Here is a 22,602-nt window from a genome sequence, read left to right as displayed (position 1 = left end):
AGTTAACTCGAGTCAGAGCGGACATGTGCATGTCACCGTGACATCAAGTGGACTTTTGAAGCTGAAATAATGAGTGGATTAAGCTTGGACTTGTAATAACGAGAGGAATAACTTGGATAACTTTCTTGTCGGAGGATTGTAATGCATCACAGGCAGTTGGGTACAAGGAAAAGAGACTACGGCTCCTTAAATTAGGTAAGAGAAAAAGTGTTATTTTTTTGCAAAAGTTGTTATAGCAATTTAAGGTGGAATGTGTGACAATCGGGTCCAGTCGGTTCCAGCTTTCAAATAATAGACAGGTCCGGGTCGGGTCCTGGTAGGCATTTCTCAGATCGACACGGGTCAGGGTCGGTTCGGTGTAGTACATTACGGGTCTCTTTCGGGTTCGGACACAAACTTTTGTACCCATGAAGACCTCTACAACTCAATCTATTCAAGAACAGCTGTGTGACCTAGCAGCGAATCAGCCCTTAGATCACATGATTAAAGGATATGTTTGCCAATTGTCAACTAGATTTTTATTGTTTCAATATTGGTAATATATGTTAATGTGCATTCTTTCTCTGTGATACCTGGGGCCTGTTTCAGAAAGGAGGTTAAGTGAAAACTATGAGTTTATTAACCCTGAAATGAACCAAAAATTGTTGTTTAAGGTCATTTTATCTTTTGCAAGATCTCTCAGTGAAGAAGCATTTCCCTAAATCTGCTTAAAGTCAATGTGCATGAAGAGTGTGAAGATGTGCAGTATTTTTTTGCTAACTAGGATTCTGAAAATGTGTGTCATTGTGAACATTTAGAGGTATTTCGCCTTTGTTTTTGTGTCTTAAAGACTTTCAGCTCCCCTGTTGCTCTTCTTCTGCATACACAAACAATTTTAAGGGAAATTAGCATTTCTTATTTGAAATTTATTTGCATGTATCCTTGTTTATTTTTCCTGCCCACATTCTATAAACTTGGACTTGTTTTTCCAGCAAAACTGGGACAATTAATAAAATGCTTTGTCATCTAACTGCCTAACATCTGCAAGATATTAATTGAAAGACATTTGTGAGGTTTAAACAACAACCACAACATGAGAGAACCCTGCACAAAGTTTTCTATGTGAAGTAACATAATTTGGAAGTCATGCCCCAAAAGCTCTCGCAGTGTTGGGATTGGGAACACACTTCTCGTCTAGGTGCAACCTACACCATATCAACCCAAATGGTTTATGACAGCACTGATCTCATAAGTGGGACTGCACCTGGTATAGCTTCATCTAGTGTGTCAGGCCTGAAGCACTGGCTCTCACAACTGTGGGCATACAAGGAAAATGTGGTGTTGGCCAATGGCTTCCCAAGAGTGGTCCGTCTGTGAGCTACCTCCACATCACATAAACAGCCCTCATTCAACAGACTTCCAAAAACGCTGACGTGTTAACAGCCAGCAATGAAAATGGAGGTTGCCAGACCAGTCTTCAATTGGAAAACCAAATAGTATTTTATTTTATTTTACTTTATTTTATTTATGGTACATGAAGCAGATGAAGCTCAACAGTATGGCAAACCAACTGCCCCTTTTCTGGTTGCACAAATAATTAAATTCACATTTTTAAAACAAATTTCGACAAAATCAACTGACGGCCCTAAATCTCTGGGCATTTCATAAGTTAGGAAACCCTGAGAGTTGACTGCACAAAGTTATCTTGCCAAACAGCAATCAAAGCTTTGCTGAAGACGAATAGTGAACCAACAAGGAAATGGGCGTGACTCATTTGTCCCTCCCACCTTGGAAGACCTTGCCAGTGTTTTGTGGATGTGTCTGTTCACACGCAGACTCCAGCAGCACAATGTTCTCCTGTGTTATGTCATTATGCCTCTAGGGCAATGGAGCTTGCGTCATCGCTTGCTGAGGAGTATGGACGCCTTTGAGATCAGATGGCTGCATTATTTGACCACGCTATGCTAGCGTGTGCTTACTAATGGTTAACTGGTGGATTCCCTCCGGACTAGCGTCAGCTAAAAGCGTCATCCCAGTGGTACTACCACATAAACAAGATGTTCTGTTCAAGCATTATTACATCAGAGTCCTGTTCTTGCTTGGCCAGGTGTAGGGTGTAAAAAGTACCTCAACTGACCCCAGCAGCAGTTAGCCCAAGAGACAGGTAAAATTAGGAGCAGGTAATTATTGAAATAAGTCAACAGTAATTTTGATGCACGATTAGCACGAAGACTTTCTTCCCAGACTTTTAAACATGCACAGAACTGGAAAGGATGCATTTAAAAAATAAAGGCAACTCCAAAAACTTTTGCCAGATGATAGTATTGTAAGCCATTATATTCACAAAATACAAACAGCACACATTGCAAGCATACTATTTTATGTGCAAAATAGGCATGTGTCTGCAATGTAACTACTTGAGCTGAAATTCTAGCTATGCAAATCATAATTTAACTTAATGTCCTGATAAAACAGAATTTTCACTGGAATCCACAATACATAACTGCTCCATGATTAATTGGTATCAAATGTTAATTAGGGTTCAAATGGATGAAAAAAGGACTAGTGTTACTGTAAATGACCCAAATCAAGAGCATCTCTTCCAGGCCACACAGAAGACAAGATGTTGATGTAAGACACACAGCTGGTCTTTAAAATGTCAGGTGGGGAGCAGAGATGTTACAGTGTGCAAGCTTTCAGATGTGGCTTTCACATGAATGGAAATGTGCTCCTTTGACCTAAAGATCAGTTTGTTCTTCACGGCACATAGCTTAAAGCAGTGGCTCCAGGCCCACTGGCACCTGATGCTCCAGCACAGACCCATCCTCCCCCTCTGCACTCTGAAACCATCCCAGCAGATCCCTATCGGCTACACACATTTCCCTACAAGGGTGAACAGGCCTTGAAGGTACAAGACATGTTCAAACCCTTCTGAATGAGGGGACACAACAAACAACTGAAGAAAACAAAGCAATGCACGCATTTCAAAGATGCGAGTGTTTAAAAACTCAAGTATAGCCCTGATATGCCACTTCAGACAGCAGTACAGACGGCAGATGGCACTCTTAGAGCCAGATGAAGCTAAAGTCATGTGGTCTACATGCTTAAGAGGATGAATGAAATAGGAGAATCTCACAAAAACAGTTTGGGACATATTCAACCTATTAACGCAAACAACAAATGCAAAAAAATTTAAACATTTCAGCCATTCCTCAGCCATACTTAACACCGTCTGTTCTTAGAAGGCAACAGGCCAGGACATTGTGCACAAGGGCTGCTTGACACTGAGGTCGACGTGCAATTTCACAGACATCTTTATGGTCTACTCAGCTCTGGAGATTTTATCTCCAGTCTTACCAAAGGAACTAATGCTAGTATCTGTGGCAAGCAATAGTTCTTCAATGAAAAGGACCATCTTTTCTGAAATCCAACAAGAGTTCCAAAAGGCTTAACCTTTGTCTGTAAAAGTCTTTATATGGTATATATGCACACACACACAGTGGCTTACAAAAGTATTCATACCCTTGTCTAGACTGTTGGCCAAGATGCTGGTCACTGGAGTTGAGCTCCATGATCATATACAGTATGCAGAAGGGAGAAACCTACAGAAGAACAAATATCACAGCAACACTCCATTGATCTGGGTTTTATGTCGGTGTGGCCCGAGTCAATCTTCTCCTCAGTGAAGACACACAAAAACCCACTAGGAATTTGCAAAATAGCACCTAAACGACCCTTAGACTGTGGGAAACAATATTCTCTGATTTGATAAACCTCAATTCCAAACCAAACCAAACCAACTCTGCTCATCGCTTTTAGAGTACCATCCACAAAGTAAAGTGTGCTGGTCACAGCCTCATGCTGTGTGGACGTTTTTCAGCGACAGGGACTAAGGAACTTGTCAGAGTAGAAGAAAAGCTCAGTTCACCAAAATATTGAGATATCCTTAATGATAAACCTAGTCCAGAGCATTCAGAACCTCAGACTGAGCAGAAGGTTCACCAACCAACAGGACAATGAATGTCTGGCCTTGAACCGTATCAAATATTTCTAGAAAACCCTGAAAATGTGCATCTGCCCCCATCCAACCTGGCACAGCTTGAAAGGTGAAGATACAAGTAAGACACATAAGTAATGAAAATAATAACAATAATACTAATAATACAATAATTTAAAGCAGATTAACATAAGGTTGCAACTATCATGATCCCTAGCTGGAGTGCCCATGAGCTCCGCTACGACACACCATCCATGCAGCTTCCAAAAGACAAAAAATAAGCTAATAATATATATTTATATATATATATATATATATATATATATATATATATTTGATACAAATCACACCAGTTTGATTTAATCATTCAGTGTGGCACAGCATCAGCTGCTAAATTCAAATCTGCACTCACTGGCTGGCACTCAGCCAGAAACAGACGTGTTTGTACTGAGCTCCATTATAACCAATCACACACAATTCTGTTGAGCATATGAATGCAACGGTCAATCAGAGACGTTCAGATGAGTCATCGCTGAAATGCGATGTTTTGTTCACTTGCTCGCTGACTGAATTATCTGATGAATTCTCTCATCAGAAACAAAAAAAGTGCAGATGTGTGTACGAATGTAAGTAAGATTTTCATTTCACAGTGTAAAGAGCTTCAGTGATTATAATGGGAGTTTTTGAGAGTGCCTGAACTCTAGCTAGACTGCATGAAAAATGTTCTTTGATAATGCAAATTTCCTAATATAGTCCATATTTCCTAATACAGTAAATATTTCCAACACATTTGGAAATATTTACAATAAAAAGGAAATAATTAATAAAACATAATCCTGTATCAGTTACACAGTGCTACCCATAGTTTCGCAAGGCACTATATATATATATATATATATATATATATATATATATATATATATATATATATATATATATAAAATCTTTGTTCAATAACCCGTTAATTTATTAATAAAAAAATATTAAAATATTAAGTGTCAGGATTAAATAGGGCTAAAAGTCTTAAGACTAGCTTTAAACATTTTTGTACCAAAAACAAACAATATATTGCATATTCAATACATTTTCTAATTATGTGTATACAGTGTAAGTATGCCTTCCATCAGGGCAAATGAAATCAGATTTCACATCAGTGTCACACAAACCTCTAAACAACAATTTTGTACTGGTAAAGATGGCATGCTCTGTATTAAGTTAGCCAATATTATTACAGCTTGTCAAATTGAAATAGTATTCTCAGTGCAACATTGATGAAACAGTAGGTGAATAGACTGTGTCTGGTCCAGAAATGTGTCTAGAGGTAATTTAAACCAATGCCAGTTTATAACGACAACTTGACCAGAAACCTTTCATTTTCACAGAGAGTTCTTTGTTTGAGGTGATATGAGCGAATGTCAGCAGTACAAAGGTGAACAGTACAAAATGCACAGTGAATTCACTACAGTGTGTTGACATGATTTGCCTCAGCATACAACAATCAAGCTGAAACACCCACTAGGCAACCTCTATCGCTGTATGTGTGAATGTATCTAAGGCTGAATCCAGCAGGACACTAACCTTAGTAATAGCAGGATATCCTGCAGCCACGTCACCAGGACAGTACAGCCTCTCTTCATGGGACACTTCCACTGAGGTGGCCCACTGGTCCAGAAAACCATTCGGCGTGTACAGGCCACAATCCTTCACACTTGTCTCCCGCTCAAAGTCTTCACATACACCGTCGCCGTCATAATAGTAGCACATGCTGGGCTCATCTGTGATTGTGAAAGACAGAGAGACAGTCACGTTAGCATTAAATAAATTCTACAAACACTAAATCTACATTTTGTAATAAGGTTCCAGAAAAAAGTACTGCAGACATTGAAGCATGTGTATTTTCCAGTTTGGGAAGCTGCTTTGAAACTATAGCTTGTCAAGCCATAAACTATTATAAATGAATCCCACTCGCTCAGTCCATCTCTATCTCATAATACTCTACATAATACAGTTATCTGTTAATACTGTAACACAATATGAAGCAACTCAACGTTCCTTCATTACTAGTTCTAAAGTGACGTTTTGGAATTAGTAACAGAAGGCTTGGGCTCAGCTGTTTAACTGTTAAACTGACATTTGAATCCTTCCGGAAGGAAGTAGTTCTGCACAAAAGAGGGTTTTTAAAGACACTCCATTGTTTTTGTTCATGTATTTACACTCTTGTGCCATCAAACTGTTGCAATATCACACTCATAGACATGAGATATGGCTGTATATCTGCATGCTGTGATTACCTATGGCCAAAACACAGGAGTGCTAATATACAGCCATGTCTATATTGATTATATATTTGCATATTGTAATGCTTTACAAACTTCATAATCACGGGAAGGAGGAGGCGGGAACCAGCGGTCATTCAAACTGAAACTTTAGTTACAAAATAAACACAAAACAGCGCGACCAACCCTCGCGGACAACTGCCGCGCACAAACAATAACAAAACCAAAACACAAAATAAAGCCCAGGCTTGGTCCTCTCTCGTCCTTCACTGTCATCACTCCTCTTTTGTATGCTTCCGAGCTACTCCGTGGGACGCGAGACCGGTGAGTGGAGCAGGTGTCGCTCATTTCCCAATCACTCCACTGGCCTCCCTCCATTCCCATGGCTCTCGGCCCCGCCCCACTCATCACAAATATATACATGCTTTTGTCCCTATGTCATTGGGTTTATTAGGCAGTTTTCCCTTGCACACTGAGGACAAACACCCCAGTTCACTGTGTCATACTCACAGCATCACATCAGAGAAGAGCCAGATTCTGTTTCTGAGAGAAACTGGACCCAATTCAAATCTGTGAAGACACATTGTGATCCTTCTTCTAAAGTGTTTACTTTGATGGCCTAATGTGAGCAATATTCAACATATGTGTCACCACATGGAGTTCTACAGAATCGCAACAGATGTTTTATTTTGCAGATGGTTTGAATGTCTCCTTTGTATCCTTCAAACTATTTACATCAGCCAGGGTCAGACTGTCCTTCTCAAATGTCACTTCAAATCATGCTGCAGGTCCCAATAAAGTTACCGGCCAATTGCAGTGAAGTTTCTCAAATTTGGTGCTTACGGGTCTCTAGATACATCTGTGCTGCCTTCAGAATATCTCCAGATGAAGGCATCTTTGCAGACAGGATGTTGCGCAAACATTGATTTCAGATGTGCCTTGATGCCTTCCTACCTCTGAAGGCATAATTTTTCAGATTTCTGACACATCAGGTTTTTTCCAAGGCCATGAGTGAGACAGGAGCACTGTTGAGTTCAGGGATATTTGGGAGGATTTTTCCAGGCCATGGAGCTGCTGTTCCTAATTCAAGTGTTTTACCCTTAACTTTTTCTCCTCACTTGTTCTCATTCTCCCACTTTCACATTTGCTCTCCCACATTGTCTCTCCATTCACCCCAACTATGTATTTTTGTTTGTCTCTCTGGCATTTTATTTTAACAAAACTGAATATTAGTAGTGCACTTAAAAAAAAAAAAAAAATTAAAAAAAAAATTAGAAAAGCAATGCATAATAAACTAAGGAAGTTACCATTTACAAATGTACAGAAATTAACCATTTTAAAATATATTTAAAGAAAAATAAATATTAACACTTTACAATAAAGTTAATCGGTAAACTGTATACGTTAATGCAAAAAATCTAACAATGAAAATTCCGTCACACTTTAGTTAGGGCCTTAATTCTCATCAACTCTTATCTACGAGTTTGACCTTACTAAGGAGATAGGAGTGCATGTTTTTCGACAGAGGCTTTGATCTGATACCTGCAGTTTGACATGGCTCGCGTGCTGTTTATGTGTGTGTGGTGTAGAGCAAGCGTGTTCAGCTCTCAAGGGACGGATAAGCATGAATTGAACATGTTCGTCTGACGAGGAGATGGTCTGTGTTCATTGTGATGCATTTGCGGGACTACTGTGTATGTGAGTATTTCACTATTTACCCAAGTTTGTAGATAGCGTTTGCACGAATGCATTCACCTCTTGTGGGAATAGCGATGCGTTCGCGGCAGCAGTTTTGTTCGCACTTGATTTCTGTGTTAATTTAGCGGTTGGGCGGAACGTGTTTAGCTCCTGTAGGAGCTGAACGCATGCTGCACGATGCGCTGTGGTGAAATGAAATGTATAGTGTTGATCTGTCTGCAGTTAATGGATAAATTGTTTATATTATGACCTTCTCAGATAACCACATTATACTTCACTCTGTCTTAATTTTTTCCTTTTTGTAAAAATCCATTATCGACCCGCAACCACAGATTCCAGTAGGGCTGCACGATGTTGGGGAAAAAATACATCTTTAAGGTACATCTTGCTTAAATGGCAGGGCATACGCATCAGTGGCACGTCAGGTTGTTGCTTCATTGCACACAATGGGTGAAAGATCTGCTGAAAGACCTGGTTAAAGGAGAGGAGAGCCTTTCTCCCGATGAGGTAGCTGAGTTGCTCCGCACCACAGATCCCGCTCTCTGTGCTATTATTCAGGCAGCCTCTGCTATAGACAGATCCACAGCAGCTATGGTAAGAAAGAGAGGGGCCTTCTTCTCGATGCTCCTGTATTACCCTTCCGAGTTTTCGATACCTTCGTCGAGACGGTGGTTGAGAAATTCAGGGAGACGAAGGCACAGTCAGCAGCCTTCAAATCCTTCGTTCCACGAAGGTCCAGGTCTGAGCCAGTACAAACCCAGGGGTCCTGGCCGATCTCGATCTGAAGATCAGAAAGGGGTACAGGAGGCTAGTGTTGAGGCTTGTGCTTCTCCCCCTCCTATGGGTTGGGGATTGAAGGAATCATGGGACAAAGGGAGGTAGGCAAGATAAGAGATGTGATCCAGATGAGGCGTTAGCGCTTTTCATCCAGATTAGAGTGATACTTGAGTATCTATTAATTTCCCTTTCTAAAATCCACATAGTGGTAAGTGTACAGGCTGTGTTGCTTCCTCAGCTAGGTAACTTACTGCTAGCCATTCCAGCATTTTACCATAGATCGAGTTAATGACTTCTCAATGTATTGTTTGTGGGATGCACCATTTACTATGTGCAACAGTGATCAAGTACTCGATTACTCGACCGCGACAGCGATGATCGATCACGTAAACGATGATCGAAATTATTATTAATTTATTTTATTGGTTATGGCAGCACGTTGGGCGGCGCCCTGATCTCTGATTGTTTAGCTTCCCACTTGATGCCTCAAAAGACGTAAGAAGACATAACAATGGCCTCAAAGTCACGTAGTGACGGCTGGCTTCCCTTTGATAAGAACGATGAAAATACACCTACAACAAATACAATGTGCTATCATCTAAAATGTGTACATAAAATATCTGGCGATAACAGAGCGGCAACTCAGACGAGCATTGAATCACTTGCCGTAAGACCTAAATGCAACGCAGGCAGAACCGAGAAGACGACAAAGCTATTCGCTGAAATGGTGGTGAAAGATGTGCTGCCCATTAGTTTCAGGGACAGAGAAGGTTTACTTGTCCAGTGGTACCTGGCTGTTCCTGCAACATCTGTTCCAGCGGAGCTCATTTATTCCTCTAAATGAGAACAGGCTGCGCACTCGGCTCTCATCTGAGCACGTAGACCGCCTTATGTTTTTGAATAGACATTTGAACGTTTCACCGGTCGTGGTAAATATAATATCCATTTTTTTAAAATAATATTATTATTTGAGTTTTGAGTTTTAGCCATAGTTAAAATATCTAGACTATTTGGTCTCTGTTTTATACCTTATAATAGTTGTTTGGTTAAACTTGGTGAACTTTTTTCTTATCTTTTAAAACTACGTTTCACCGCTGAATCAAAATATGCTGCTAAAGTTATACTGGAAGACAATGTTTTGTTTAAAAAAATGCTGTTGAGTAAAGTAGCAAAAAAAGAAAAAGTATCTTTGTGTGTTAATTTTTAAATCACAGACAAATAATGAAATGGTCTTTATAAAATAAAAATGCACTGGATATATCCGTAGCCTAATTACATTATATTTGTAGATATGACGAAAATCAAAATTATTTGTTTGTCATAGTTTTTATCTTAAATATATTTTAAATCTCATTCAATTATTTAGCAATAATCAGTGATTTCCATGCTGTTAAATAATATTTAGATAATATTTTGGTTGATCAGAAAATGCAAATTGAATACAAAATATTAATTAAATATTAAAATACATAAAAAATAATGATAGTGACACTAATGTGAATTAATTGTACTTTCGTGTTTGTAAAGCACAATCCGATTGAGTTACACTTTCGGTCAAGTTCACATCTGCATCGGCGAATTTTTTTCAGATGAAAGTTGCAAGAGCTAGTCTACGTCTGATTAATTAACATGAACAATTATGCTGAAATCGCTGCATATCAGCGATTCGTTTCATGCTCATATAAGCAATGCACGATAATGATATTGCTCTTAAATGTTTTATTTTTCTATTATTATTGATATTTTATTACTGATGTTATAATAATGCAGCCGAGCTTTTTTTTTTCGTCATATTTGTGGGCATAATTCAATTCATATGGCTTTGAAAACGCGCAGGTTTATGGAAAATAAAACTTAACTTAAAAATAAAACTTAATTACAACTATTACACTTAATAACGTAGATGAAAATATATCACAAATCTGCCATACATTTATAATGAGAACTTTATAGGAATCTATAGTAAAATCTGTCCTTGCCCATTTCAGCGCGCTGTCATGAAAACGCATCAGTGGGAGCTCGCGCTCTCTCTCTCTCTCTCTCTCTGTCTAACGCATAACTTAGCATCCTATTGTGCTGATACAAGTTGTAATGTTACGTCTGATATGTATCTCAGTTATCTGATTAATCATAGGATGTGTCATAGAATTAGCTTCCGTTTATTGGTATAGGCTACTCTTCACCTCAGGCAGATATTTCTTGCTCCTTTATTAATAACATTGCTTCATCATAATCATTATCTAACCTGTCCTAATCATGTGTTCATGTTTTCATAGACAGATTTTCATGTCAGATTTTTTATTTATTTTTATTTTTTTCATTTTCATAACAATCTTCAGATTTTTTCATTATATACATTATGACCATGCCCTGCCCCCCGCATAAGACCCACCCCCGATTAATCGATTAATCGTTTTTGAAACCTATCGATGATCGAAATGAGAAATTTCCCAAAATGCCCATCCCTACCATTTACATCTATGGGCTGCTCTTTCAGAGTGCCATGAGGGCCCCCTAGAATGGTTTTTAAAATCCATGTTATGGTAAGTGTGCACATGAAGGCTTTGTGCACTTTCTAAAATCCACACTGTGGTAAGTTCACACACTAGTACTTTGTGTTCTTTTCTAAAATCCTGTTATGGTAAGGGTTACTCATGGTAGCTTTATTCCCTTTTTTGAGTTAGTTACAGCCCCGGGCACCTTGGGCACAACTCCACCTATGTATCCTCTGGATACCCCTTTTTGAGCTTGCTGACAGTTCCTTCAGCAAGCTCATGCAGAGCAAGTGGTAGCCCCTGTGTGACAGGCCAAGACTTAGTATGATGCTAGGCTCTTGGTCATATCCCCTTAAAGGAATCTATTCCTGATTCCAAGCCTTGAGCTCTACCCCGGGCCCAGGAGTTCTGGCCCTAACAGGTACGTTTTAGGGTATGTAGCCTAGGCCTTTGGCCGTAGGGGATAATGTCACTGACAGACGTCCCAGTGGCAGCTCCCATAGCTATGGTAGAGTTGGTACTTAGTGCTCACCATGGTTCTGGTATGCACTCCCCTCAGCATAGTGGCATGGGTATACTGTTCCCCATAGTGACCCCTAGAGGACGCAGTTCGAAGTTCCCTTGAAAGGGAACGTCTCAGGTTACTAATGTAACCATGGTTCCCTGAGTAGGGAATGAGACACTGCCTCCTCTAGATTTATTGCTATGCTACGGATACAAGCTTCAGATGTTAATCGTGTTAATCCTGGCACGTATTTATACTATACTCACACAGGTAGTGACATCATGAGCTGTCGCTGGGCCATCATGTTGTTGGTGTTTTTGTATGTATTCTTCAGACACAGGTCACGACGAGGTGTTTCCCAATAGCAACCACTAGAGGAAGCAGTGTCTCATTCCCTACTCAGGGAACCATGGCTACATAATTTACCCGAGACGTTAATAGTGAGAATTGGTCACTAACACTGTTACCGAAAATACTTCTGAAGCATTCATTTAAAATGTTACTAATACAAAAATAAAAATAATAAATAATAATAAAAATAAATACACAGCTAAGCAAGTAACTGTTTTATATATTTAATGTATTTAAAATATTTTTCATGGACCTGCGCTAACATGAAGTAACAAATGTGGTTTTATTAACAAAGTTTGGGAGGAGCACGATCAAATAATCATCCAATTTGGCACAGGTGCATCTCGTTTAGCTAATCATCTTAACTAGCACACAAGCACACCTGTCCCACGACAGTTTTTCGGCATCCCTTCTCCACCCCAACTCCTCACTTCTAATCTATTTATCCCAAATTAGGGATAGGGGGAGTTATTTGGGTTTGGGCTATGCTCCGGACCCGGACCCCTCCCCCAGGACAGCATTCCAAAATATGCCTACTATTCGCCTTCAGATTAGATGTAAGGGTGAACTCGTGAATAAGCAGTCGTATTTTTTAACAAAGGTTAACAAAGGCTAATAAATACTATTAAAAAGGTATTGCTCATTGTAAGTGCATGAATTGTCAGAAATGCATTAACCAATGTTAACTAATGGGACCTTATTGTCAAGTGTTTGTCCAAGTTGAATCAACTACCAAGTCATGAGAGTTGTACGCATAAAAAAATTAACTGCTATACAGAATAAGCCTGAAAGTGCCAAAAATAGTGATAATGAGCATATGTTAAGTGATAAAGAGACACAGACTGTCTCTCTTTCTGTCTGTCTCGCAGTATAAGGGGTTCCTGCAAGGAGGACGAAGGCTTGCCGTGCCAAGTTGGCTCAAGCCTCTGCATAAATTCCAGCGCTCCCCTCTGCTCAGCTCTGCTGATGTTGAAACGAGGGGCTGCAGAGGGGGCAAACACACAAACTCACACACACATCTATCGTTCACGTGGCCTTCTGCACAACCTACAGTTATACATGTACGCTCATCTGCGCCACACCGTACCCATGACACCGTTACACTGCTCAAATATGATGAGATGAGCAACTGTACCTTCCCTGGGCAACTCGATTCTAACGGTAACATAGATAACACTATACTGAGATAAGAAAAACCGAACACTATCTTTTGGTTCAGCAGAGTGCAGCTATAAAAACAATCAGCTGCACAGTCAGAAAGACAAATGCTTCATTCATGATAGTGCCTAATGGTTCCATATGAAAACTAAATTTCAAGCTGCCACACAGATGTGATTCCTGTAGCAAATAGTAAAAACTCTCATAAAAAAAATGTGTAAATGTCTGATATTCTGAATAAATACATTAATTAATGAATGAATGAATAAATACATAAGATGCTAAGTCTCTTCTGTTCACCATGGCTGCAATTGTTTGATGAGAAAAATCAGTAAAAACATAAATATTGTGAAATATTATATTTTAAAAAAATCATTTTTATGTGAATATGTTAAAATGTAATTTATTGCTGTGATCAAAGCTAAATGTACAGCATTCATTACTGTTCAGTGTCACATTTTCTTTCAGAAATCATTCTGATTTGCTGCTCAAAAAACATTTCTGATTATTTTCAATCTTTTTCATATTTTATTTGTTATTTTTATGTTTTACATAGCTTGAAACCAATCTGCTGAACACTGAAGAGGTGTCATGGATGTGGTCTATATCATGAGCCATATAAGTGTCTATTTTAGACTTATGAGGCTCTTTGCATTTGTGTGTAACAGCAAACAAAAGTATCCTACTGCTGTCTTTCAATGACGTTATCTTTCCTCAGGTCCTGACCATAAAAACGGAGCCCAAAAAGCATTGTATTATTAATACTACAGAGCAGGAGAAGGTGCCAAGACATCCTTCATGAATTTGTTAGTGTGTTCATTTTGAATTAAATGTTTTACAGATTTTACAAGGATGTCATAATGCCAGTGATAAAAAATAGCTTTGGCTCTGGAGGAAGCGAACAAAAGAGCTCAGCTAAAGTGCTGCTCTCAAAGATGCTTTTTTCGGAGTGAGACGATAACAGATCTCGCAAAACTGTCAACCAAAACTGATGTACAGCAGTGACTACATTTAAAAGCGTGCCACACTTTCTGACGTGCAGTCGTAGCAGTATGACAGATGAGGGATGTAATGAGCCGCTGATGCACTTATACGTTCTCTCCACACTTACCAATACAGTTAAAAAACGGCTCCTTCTTGCAGTGGCCAGAGCAGCCGTCTCCATTCATAGTGTTCATATCATCACATTCCTCTCCCTGGGACCTGAAATAAATCAATGCAAATGTAATAAACATTATGATGATTTCCCCTGGTGGATATGAATCTGTGTTGCTAAAAGCATGAATATCTGAAGCCTGCGGTGTGGATATGGCAGTATATTTTCTAACAACTTCAAAATGTTTTGTTGAGGCAGCACAGATTAACCTCAAGGTTAATCTGATGATCCTCTAAATCAGTGCTTCTCAACCTTTTTGACCCCCACTACTGAACCCAATATTCTAAAGCCCCTCATATAGTGTAATATTAACAAAACTAAAACATTTATTTGAAAAGATTCTAGGAGTGCCAATATAGGCAAAATAATTAACCACAAGTTTTAAACTTAAGGTTTAAGTTTACATCTTGATGGAGTTAGATTAATAATATTAATTGTAATATTCGTAAAATATATGTAGTGATCAGGGCTTGAAATCAGCCAATATGGTTTTTGTATGGTGTATGTGTATGGTGCTTTTTTCAAAATTACTAGCCACTCAGCATTTTCACTGGCGACAATTTTGTTTTGGGGAAATTACTTTTTTTTATATGACTGAAGTTACTACATAATAAAAAATATTTCAATTGTTTTCCAGGTAATGTTTTGCCTATTTAAATTAAAACTGTATTGAACGCATGTGTCATCTTTTATATCAGATTCTTGCATTTAATTAATAAAGTCACTTAATATAAGACAACGCTATCGGGCTGTTACCAGTCAACTGAAATCATTATTAACAAAACTGATATTTCCACTGCAGAAGAAACAGAAGCAGCTGTAGTGGCATTTGGATGCATTTCCACACAGTTTAATGAAGTTGAAATGTGTCAGAAATGCATTTACATGCATTTAAGTCAGTTATATCTATCTTTTGCTGTAGTGTGTCAGTAGTAAATATAAGTTTACATTTAAAACATTATTTTTGCCATTAATTGTAATAATCCAGTGACATTTTTGTTTGCACAAGGAGTCTAACAGCAGCCAGTGCTCCACACAGAGATCTGATCTGTTCATCATCCAGTCCGTCTGGAATAGCATGAAGAAACAGAAAAAACTGAGACAGACTAAATCCAGAAGAACTGTAACAATGTCTCCAAAACACTTCAAGAAACAATGCGCAAGTGCACCTACAACAAAAGGTTTTTTTTTTTTTTTACGCATAGTGTGGTCACAGCAAATGTTGATTTAATTTAGTTAAGTTAATAGAAGTTAATTAATCACATTAATCTATTTACGACATTATTTTGTCCCCTTACATAGCCTTTAGAAAAGCGCTATATAAATGTAATGAATTATTATTATTATTATTATAATTATTATTATAAAACTTTGCATGGTTCACACGTGAGTACATTTCTCTTTTTGCATACAGAATGCTGGCTCATGTGTCAAGCATGCATTGTGTTATTGTCATGAATGTGCGGCGGACGGTGAGTAATTAATGACAGAATTTTCATTTTTGGGTGAACTATAACTTTAATGAAGTTATATTGTTTAAATGTACTATTAATTATATAAATAGTCTTGTTTTTTTTGTTTTTTTTTTTTACAATATATTCACTGAAATAATTTACATTTCTCTAAGGCTACTCACTATGCAACACAATATTCAAAGGCCCTTATTTATTTATTTTACTTTAATAATAATTTAAATAATTGAAAGTCATCCTGTACCCCCTTGGAAGTTTGCTTAGGCTCACTAGAGGGTCCCGGTCCCCTTGTTAAGAGACATATCCAAACCCACCTCTGGATGAGACCGTCTCCACAGTATGGCGCTCCAAGGCGGTGTGTCAATGGAGGTGACGGTTCACTCACACTCCGACTGGAGATTGTTTGGACCTGGTAAGTGTAAACCCCACCATACTCAACATCCCTGTGGAAAAACAATATTATTATTGTTGGATATTGCCCTTTATATTATAATAATGATTATTAATGTTGATTAATGTTTGGGAAATTGCCTGTAATATTATAACAGGCTACACATACAATATAAGTAAACAATTTATTAATTCATTCATTCATTGCTTTTCACATATTAGAAAATCATAGTTTATTTTAGTTGCATGAAAAACAAAACAAGTATTCAAAATGGGAATAAAGTAAGCAAAGAACGGTAACTGATGACATAATGTAATGTAATGTAACTGAAGTGGAACATGACTTTGTGATCAGTAGTAGAAAGTTAAACATTTCAAATTTCACCTTCATAAAATATACACTGTTAATTCCTCCATTTCGAAATATTCTGACATTGCCCATTTTGTTGCAGCATTAGATTTTTATAAAGTTTTTAAGTTTTTATATTTTTGGTTCTAGAAAACTCAAAACACATATCTCTTGAATATGTTGTTCATTTCTATATTTTATATGCAAACTTATTTATCCATAAGCATAATTTGTATAAAGCATAAAATTTTATCACTTAGACTTATAAACAACACAAAAAAGGCACAATTGTTTTTATGTTTTATGATGACTACTTTAAATATATGTTTACCTTAATATTGTGCTTTTCTCTGTCTGTCTACATAAACACATTTGTTTTGTTGTAAATGTTTTATTATTTAAAAAAAAAAAAACTGTGAGAAATATACTTGCAATTGTAAATGAAAAAAAGTCATAAATGTGAGAAATATATTCGTGCAAGGAAAAAAAAACGTAGAATTCTGAGATAAGTCACAATTGTTTTTGTTTTTTTGTTGTTTTTTTTTCTCACATAGCATAAACAGCCTTCCATACATCCCACCCACATATTGATGGCGGCTCCCTGAAACTAGTGAAATGGGTTTTTGCAGGGTGGGATGTCTGTTTTTGCCCCTATAGCCCCCAATAATTTCCCTATTATTTCCAGCATAGCTCAAACACCTCCTAATATTGGTCTGTGTGAACGCCGATCTTTCAGTACAAAATTTGTCGGGTTTAGGATTCTAATGCTCCAGAGTTTACACTACAGGTTCGGTGTCAATCCAACACCGCTCTTCCTACACCCTGAAAACTCGTATGCAATCGTAGTGCCAGTTTAGTGCTAATTCTAAAACTGCAACACTCCTCAGCTGTCACATTGAACCATCGACTGCTGGTGGTTGAGATAAGGTCTGAGATAAGAGATATCCGATCTTGTGTCGGTCTGAGGAGGCAGGTTCTGTACTCAATCTGAACCATGTGACATGTCATGAGGGATGAAGTTGTGCTGAGACAATGTAACCAAAACCTGTTCACTTAGTGCTGGGCTTTGAGGAAAAGATCACGCCGTTCTGGTGGCGAAAGATTGTGGGGGCTGATAATGAGCAAAAGAGGCCAGACGTGTTTCATCTCTCAGAGGACAGCTGTAAACAAACACGAGTCGCATCTTCTCATTGTCATATACTTCTCAGAGTGAAACAGAGTGCTGTCCACCTCAAATGTCTCTTGGAGGCCATTTACCTGTAGTCAGTACAAATGCATTTAGTGACACAGTAAATACAGTACTCTCTATTATATTCTGTATTTTTAGGGGCCCTTGTGAAATAGAAGTATACTCATTAAAATGTATATTTATTACATTACTACTAAGTACACTTTTTAAATTGTACTTAAAGGGATAGTCCCCCCCCCCCCCCCCCCCACAAAAAAAAAAGCAATGGAACCAACACGTTCTGGGCCCAGAACGGTAGTAAGGACATCAATAAAATATTCCATGTGATGCATGCTCTGTGGTATTCTTGTAAACGAGTGTCGAATACTGACATGAAAGAGAAGAAATAGTTGAATAAAGTTGTTATTTTTATTTTCATTGTGCACAAAAATTATTCTCGTAGCTTCGTAAAATTAAGGTTGAACCACTGATTGAACGTGGTTATTCCATTGTCTATGCAGGTTTGGAAAGTTCTTGGATTTCATGAAAAATATCTTAATTTGTGTTCAGTGTATTCAGGGTTCAGTGAGACTTAAACTTTGAACAGCTTCGGATGAATTGTTTGAGAATTGCTGGAAAATGAGGTGATATTAAATGCATATTTTGAGAAAATTAAAGCATTGTTTGACCTTGCATGCATGTAATCCTGTTGTAGGGTACTCCCAAAACAATATTAGGAACCGTAAAAAAAGTGCATAATGGGGGAACTTTAACCCTCTGAAGTCTAAGGGTATTTTTGGGGCCTGGAGAAGTTTTGTCATGCCCTGACATTTGTGCTTTTTACAGTTTCTTATAAATATCTACAGTAAATGGCGAAAATCTAATCTCACTGGAATCAGCACAAACATGGCTATAATAATATGTGAGCAGCATGCATGTACATGAAAAAAAAAATTATGCATGGTTAGTGAAAAACTAAAAATGTTAAATCACTTGAAAAAGGCCATAAAAAACATACAGAACATTGGTTCCCGTAACTTTTGAGAACTGGAGCTTGTAGACTAGAATTTTTCTTTCTAAATTATGTGAAAATCATCTTGTTTACTCACTTACAGAAAACAATATATTTATTTAAATTTTCTGAGACACTTTTTGTTGGTAAAAGTCAAATGCGAGTAGGTGTCAACTATCACGAATATCATTTTAATTTACACCTGAGAAGACAAAGGCCCGCATTATGAGCCTTTCAGTCATGTGTGTCACTGAGGACACAATAAATGTATATAATTTTATGTTTGTAGTTTATTTATAATATATTTAATTATCCCACAACATAATTTAATATTCACTTGCGAGTGCAGATAAACAGTTTATTAGGAACAATCAAAGCTGATTTTCAAAGCTTATTATTATTTTAATTTTTTTGCATCTTTACACAATCCTTCGGAAAACCTTTTAACAATCTGGTTTCTACAAAACCAAAACCTTTTATTGTTATTATTATTGTTATTATTATTATTATTGTTGTTGTTGAAAAGAGCTGAGAAAATTTTCAGGGTTTTTTTTATGGGGGTAAATTAAAAGAACAGCATTGTTTGTTACATTTGTTACATTTATATTTATTTTTTACATTCATATTATTTACATCAAGCTTTTGAATGGTATAGCAGTGTATATTGTTATTGAAACTTCATTGTTTCACTTGATTATATATTTAGTCAGGAATATATATATATATATATATATATATATATATATATATATATATATATATATATATATATATATATATATATAAAAGAGACTTACTCACGTTTATGATCTCTGCTGAATAAAGTGCTTCATTATTTTTTTTCTGAGGAAATCCAAATCTTTTTGATTTATGTCTTATTCCTCCTCTCATCGCGAACCAAACAATAAAATCAAATAAAACTTGAAGAACTGTGTGTGAGTGTATTCAAGCCGTGCGATTCAGTGAAACATTAAAATCTGAATAGCGCGTTCAGCGCGGGGGCGTGGTCGCATTAGAAGATAATGAAGGGAGACGTGCAAAACGGACATTGCATTGTTTTCGTATGGATTACTTTATCACAGACTATCTGTTTTTGGCAGCACTTAGTTTAAAAGTAGACATGTCAGGCTTTCTATAGATATATCTATTATGTCTCTTCGTTGAGTATTCACGGAGTTACAGTTCGTTTTAATGACGCATGTCTAAATGAAGATCAGTGCAGATAAAGGCTGCAGACAGCACACCTTGTTTGTTATCTTAATTTTAAAAATGCACAAAGTTTTGTTATTATTATGTCTGTATACAAAAATAGTAGACCTTTTACAGATTCGATTGATGTATTGCTCTTATCTGTACGATCAAAACTGAAAGTGTAATTTAAGTTCATTTCAGGGTTATCAGGAGAAAAGGCCTCATACTCCGTATACCCATTAATCTACTCCAGAGGGTTTAATATACTTGTAAGATTCAAATTATAGCCTACTATAAGTGCATATTCAGTACAGTTAAGCAGACTTCTTTTCACAAGGCCACTGTAAAACAGGCAAAATACAGTATACACATCTGTGATATTATTCTGCAGTCAAATACAGTAAATCTCTGCTTACTGTTACACCCCTTAATTAATTTATTAAAGTTCGGACAAACCCCACCAATAGACTGACAAAGAAAGCCATGAAAGCTGCATGTGCATTTGTTCTACTCACATCTACCTATATTGTAAACTACAACCCACCCACAAAGCTACACAAGAGCACGTGTATTAACTAACAGGCAGAAACCCCAAATCTCTCAGCCTTCCAAAACTACACAAAAATATACACAGGAACACCAGTAATTAATTAAAGAGCCAACACAAGCGAGAGGAAAATACATAAAGCCTTCATTATTTGCATTTATGTTGGACTCGTTCCCCCTGAGAAACGCAAGCACTTCTCTGCTGATTAACAAAACAACACAGCCAAATTGCCAGAGCGCCACGGACATTACAATTATTACAAATGGCATAGGTTCACGTGAGGCCAAGTGTTTTTTGTGCTGTCGTCAGCAGCAGAGTTATAAGGTGCTTGTTCTAATGGGCAGGGAAGCAGTAACATTTAATAAGAGGCTAAACAAATCATTCAAATTAGCACTTAACATGAATGACACCAGAAAGAGGTTTACGCTGCGATTGCCTGCGTTTTGGATAAGGGGAAAAACGTCTGTGAAAGTCCCATAAAATGAAACAAGCAAAACACAAATAAGTGTTGCACAGAGAAAAAACTTTTTACACACTACACACACATAGATCACATCAATATATACACACATAGAGAAGATATTTAAGAATTCTACTGAATTTAACAAAGAAATTGAAAACTGTGAAAGTCAAAACTATCAAATACAAGCAAACAACAAAACAATAAATAGCACACCATTTTCTTTCTTAAGAAAAAAAATCCAGTTCTTTAGAACCTATTCAAGTGTGTAAATGAAAGCTAAGCTAATTGGCTGATTTCCACTTTAAGAAGAGGCATTGCTTTTTGTTGGATTCTTGTCTCATAATGCCTGGTTAGCTCACAATGTAAAATGGCATTACATTTATAAATAAATATTACATCTCAGTCCTGTTTAGCTCTAATAGGCATGTTTCGGTGTGAAAGCTGAATGGTTGCATTATGAAGACTGACCATATGTTGTTGAATCAGGTTTCTAAGAGTCGGGCCAGTTGCCACACAGAAAGCACAGCACGTGCCAAGCTAATTTTCACAATACACCTTATTGCAGACCAAATGTTCAAATGAGGCTTCCTAAATATTGTCTGCCTAAATCAACAAGTCAATATTCATCCTGGCATTATAAAAAAAAATATATAAATAACAAAGTAAAACCCCTGGAATGGAGAGAAATAAGAGTGAGTGAGCATGTAAGGAGGAAAAAAGGAAAGGCAACAAACTAAAGAAAAAGCAAATGAGGGAAAAAGATGACATAGATAGAAACAGAAAGCAGATTTTAGGAAGGCCAACTCCGCATTCGGATGGTCCTGTACCAAAGCTCAGTCAGGGCTGCCAAGTCTGCGTGATTGTACTTTATGTGTATGCAGTTACCTTATTTCCACAAGACACACAATTTAACCTGTAAGTTCACTGTTAAAAACTGCTGAAGTGCCTCATCTTTTAGTCCACATTTTGATGACTGTCATGAATCATCCTCATGTCCACCTTATTTTTATTTTTTTTGGTCATTGAATTTTGGTGCACCTCCCAATTGCCTCTATTTAGCCTTTTTTCTGTTTAGACTCCTTTCTTCCTTATAAAGCAACATTGAGGATGGTTCAATATAAAAATAAACATTGGTGACGATGATGATGATGATGATGATGATGAGCCACACAAATTACATGGACTTGAAGAGTTCTGTCCCTTTAAGAGCACATATGACACTTGAGAGAATAGCTGGATTTCCATCACCCTGCTTTTATGCGCATTTTGAAGTATCGCTTCAGAATCGAGTGATGAAAATGCTGAATTTCGAATAAAAATAATACAAATATCTGTGAATAAATTCCTCTAAGCACATCAAAAAAAGCCATGACTTTGCGCTACGGGACGGTAAATCCTGACTAACCAGTGGACCGATTTTGTTCCACAGTCTGAAATGTTTGTATATGGTCATTTGGAAATGCCCGAGCAAAGTCTGTCATCACTATTTCTGTATTATTGCCTCCCAGAACTGTTAAATGACTGCGTTCCTTACAGCAGCATCTACCTCCGAAAGCAATGACCGCATTCATAGTGTTTCATGTGCTCATTCTGAGGTGCAAGTAATTTATTATATAGG

At 37.4% G+C, this 22,602-nt stretch overlaps 1 protein-coding gene across 1 annotated transcript in view; it reads right to left on the bottom strand.

The window, feature by feature from the left end:
• The window catches only part of pappaa (pregnancy-associated plasma protein A, pappalysin 1a), a 102,217-nt gene that overhangs the window by 46,301 nt on the left and 33,314 nt on the right, over positions 1-22,602 (bottom strand). The window contains exons 9-11 of the mRNA XM_026259935.1: positions 16,179-16,307; positions 14,348-14,439; positions 5,555-5,751 (exon numbers count right to left, since the gene is read on the bottom strand). Of these exons, the coding sequence (XP_026115720.1) occupies positions 5,555-5,751; positions 14,348-14,439; positions 16,179-16,307 (418 nt within the window). The remainder of the gene's footprint in view (positions 1-5,554; positions 5,752-14,347; positions 14,440-16,178; positions 16,308-22,602) is intronic.

The sequence above is a fragment of the Carassius auratus genome, unplaced genomic scaffold, assembly GCF_003368295.1.
Source record: "Carassius auratus strain Wakin unplaced genomic scaffold, ASM336829v1 scaf_tig00215316, whole genome shotgun sequence".
Lineage (NCBI taxonomy): Eukaryota > Metazoa > Chordata > Actinopteri > Cypriniformes > Cyprinidae > Carassius > Carassius auratus.
This window is presented reverse-complemented; position numbering and strand designations above follow the sequence as displayed.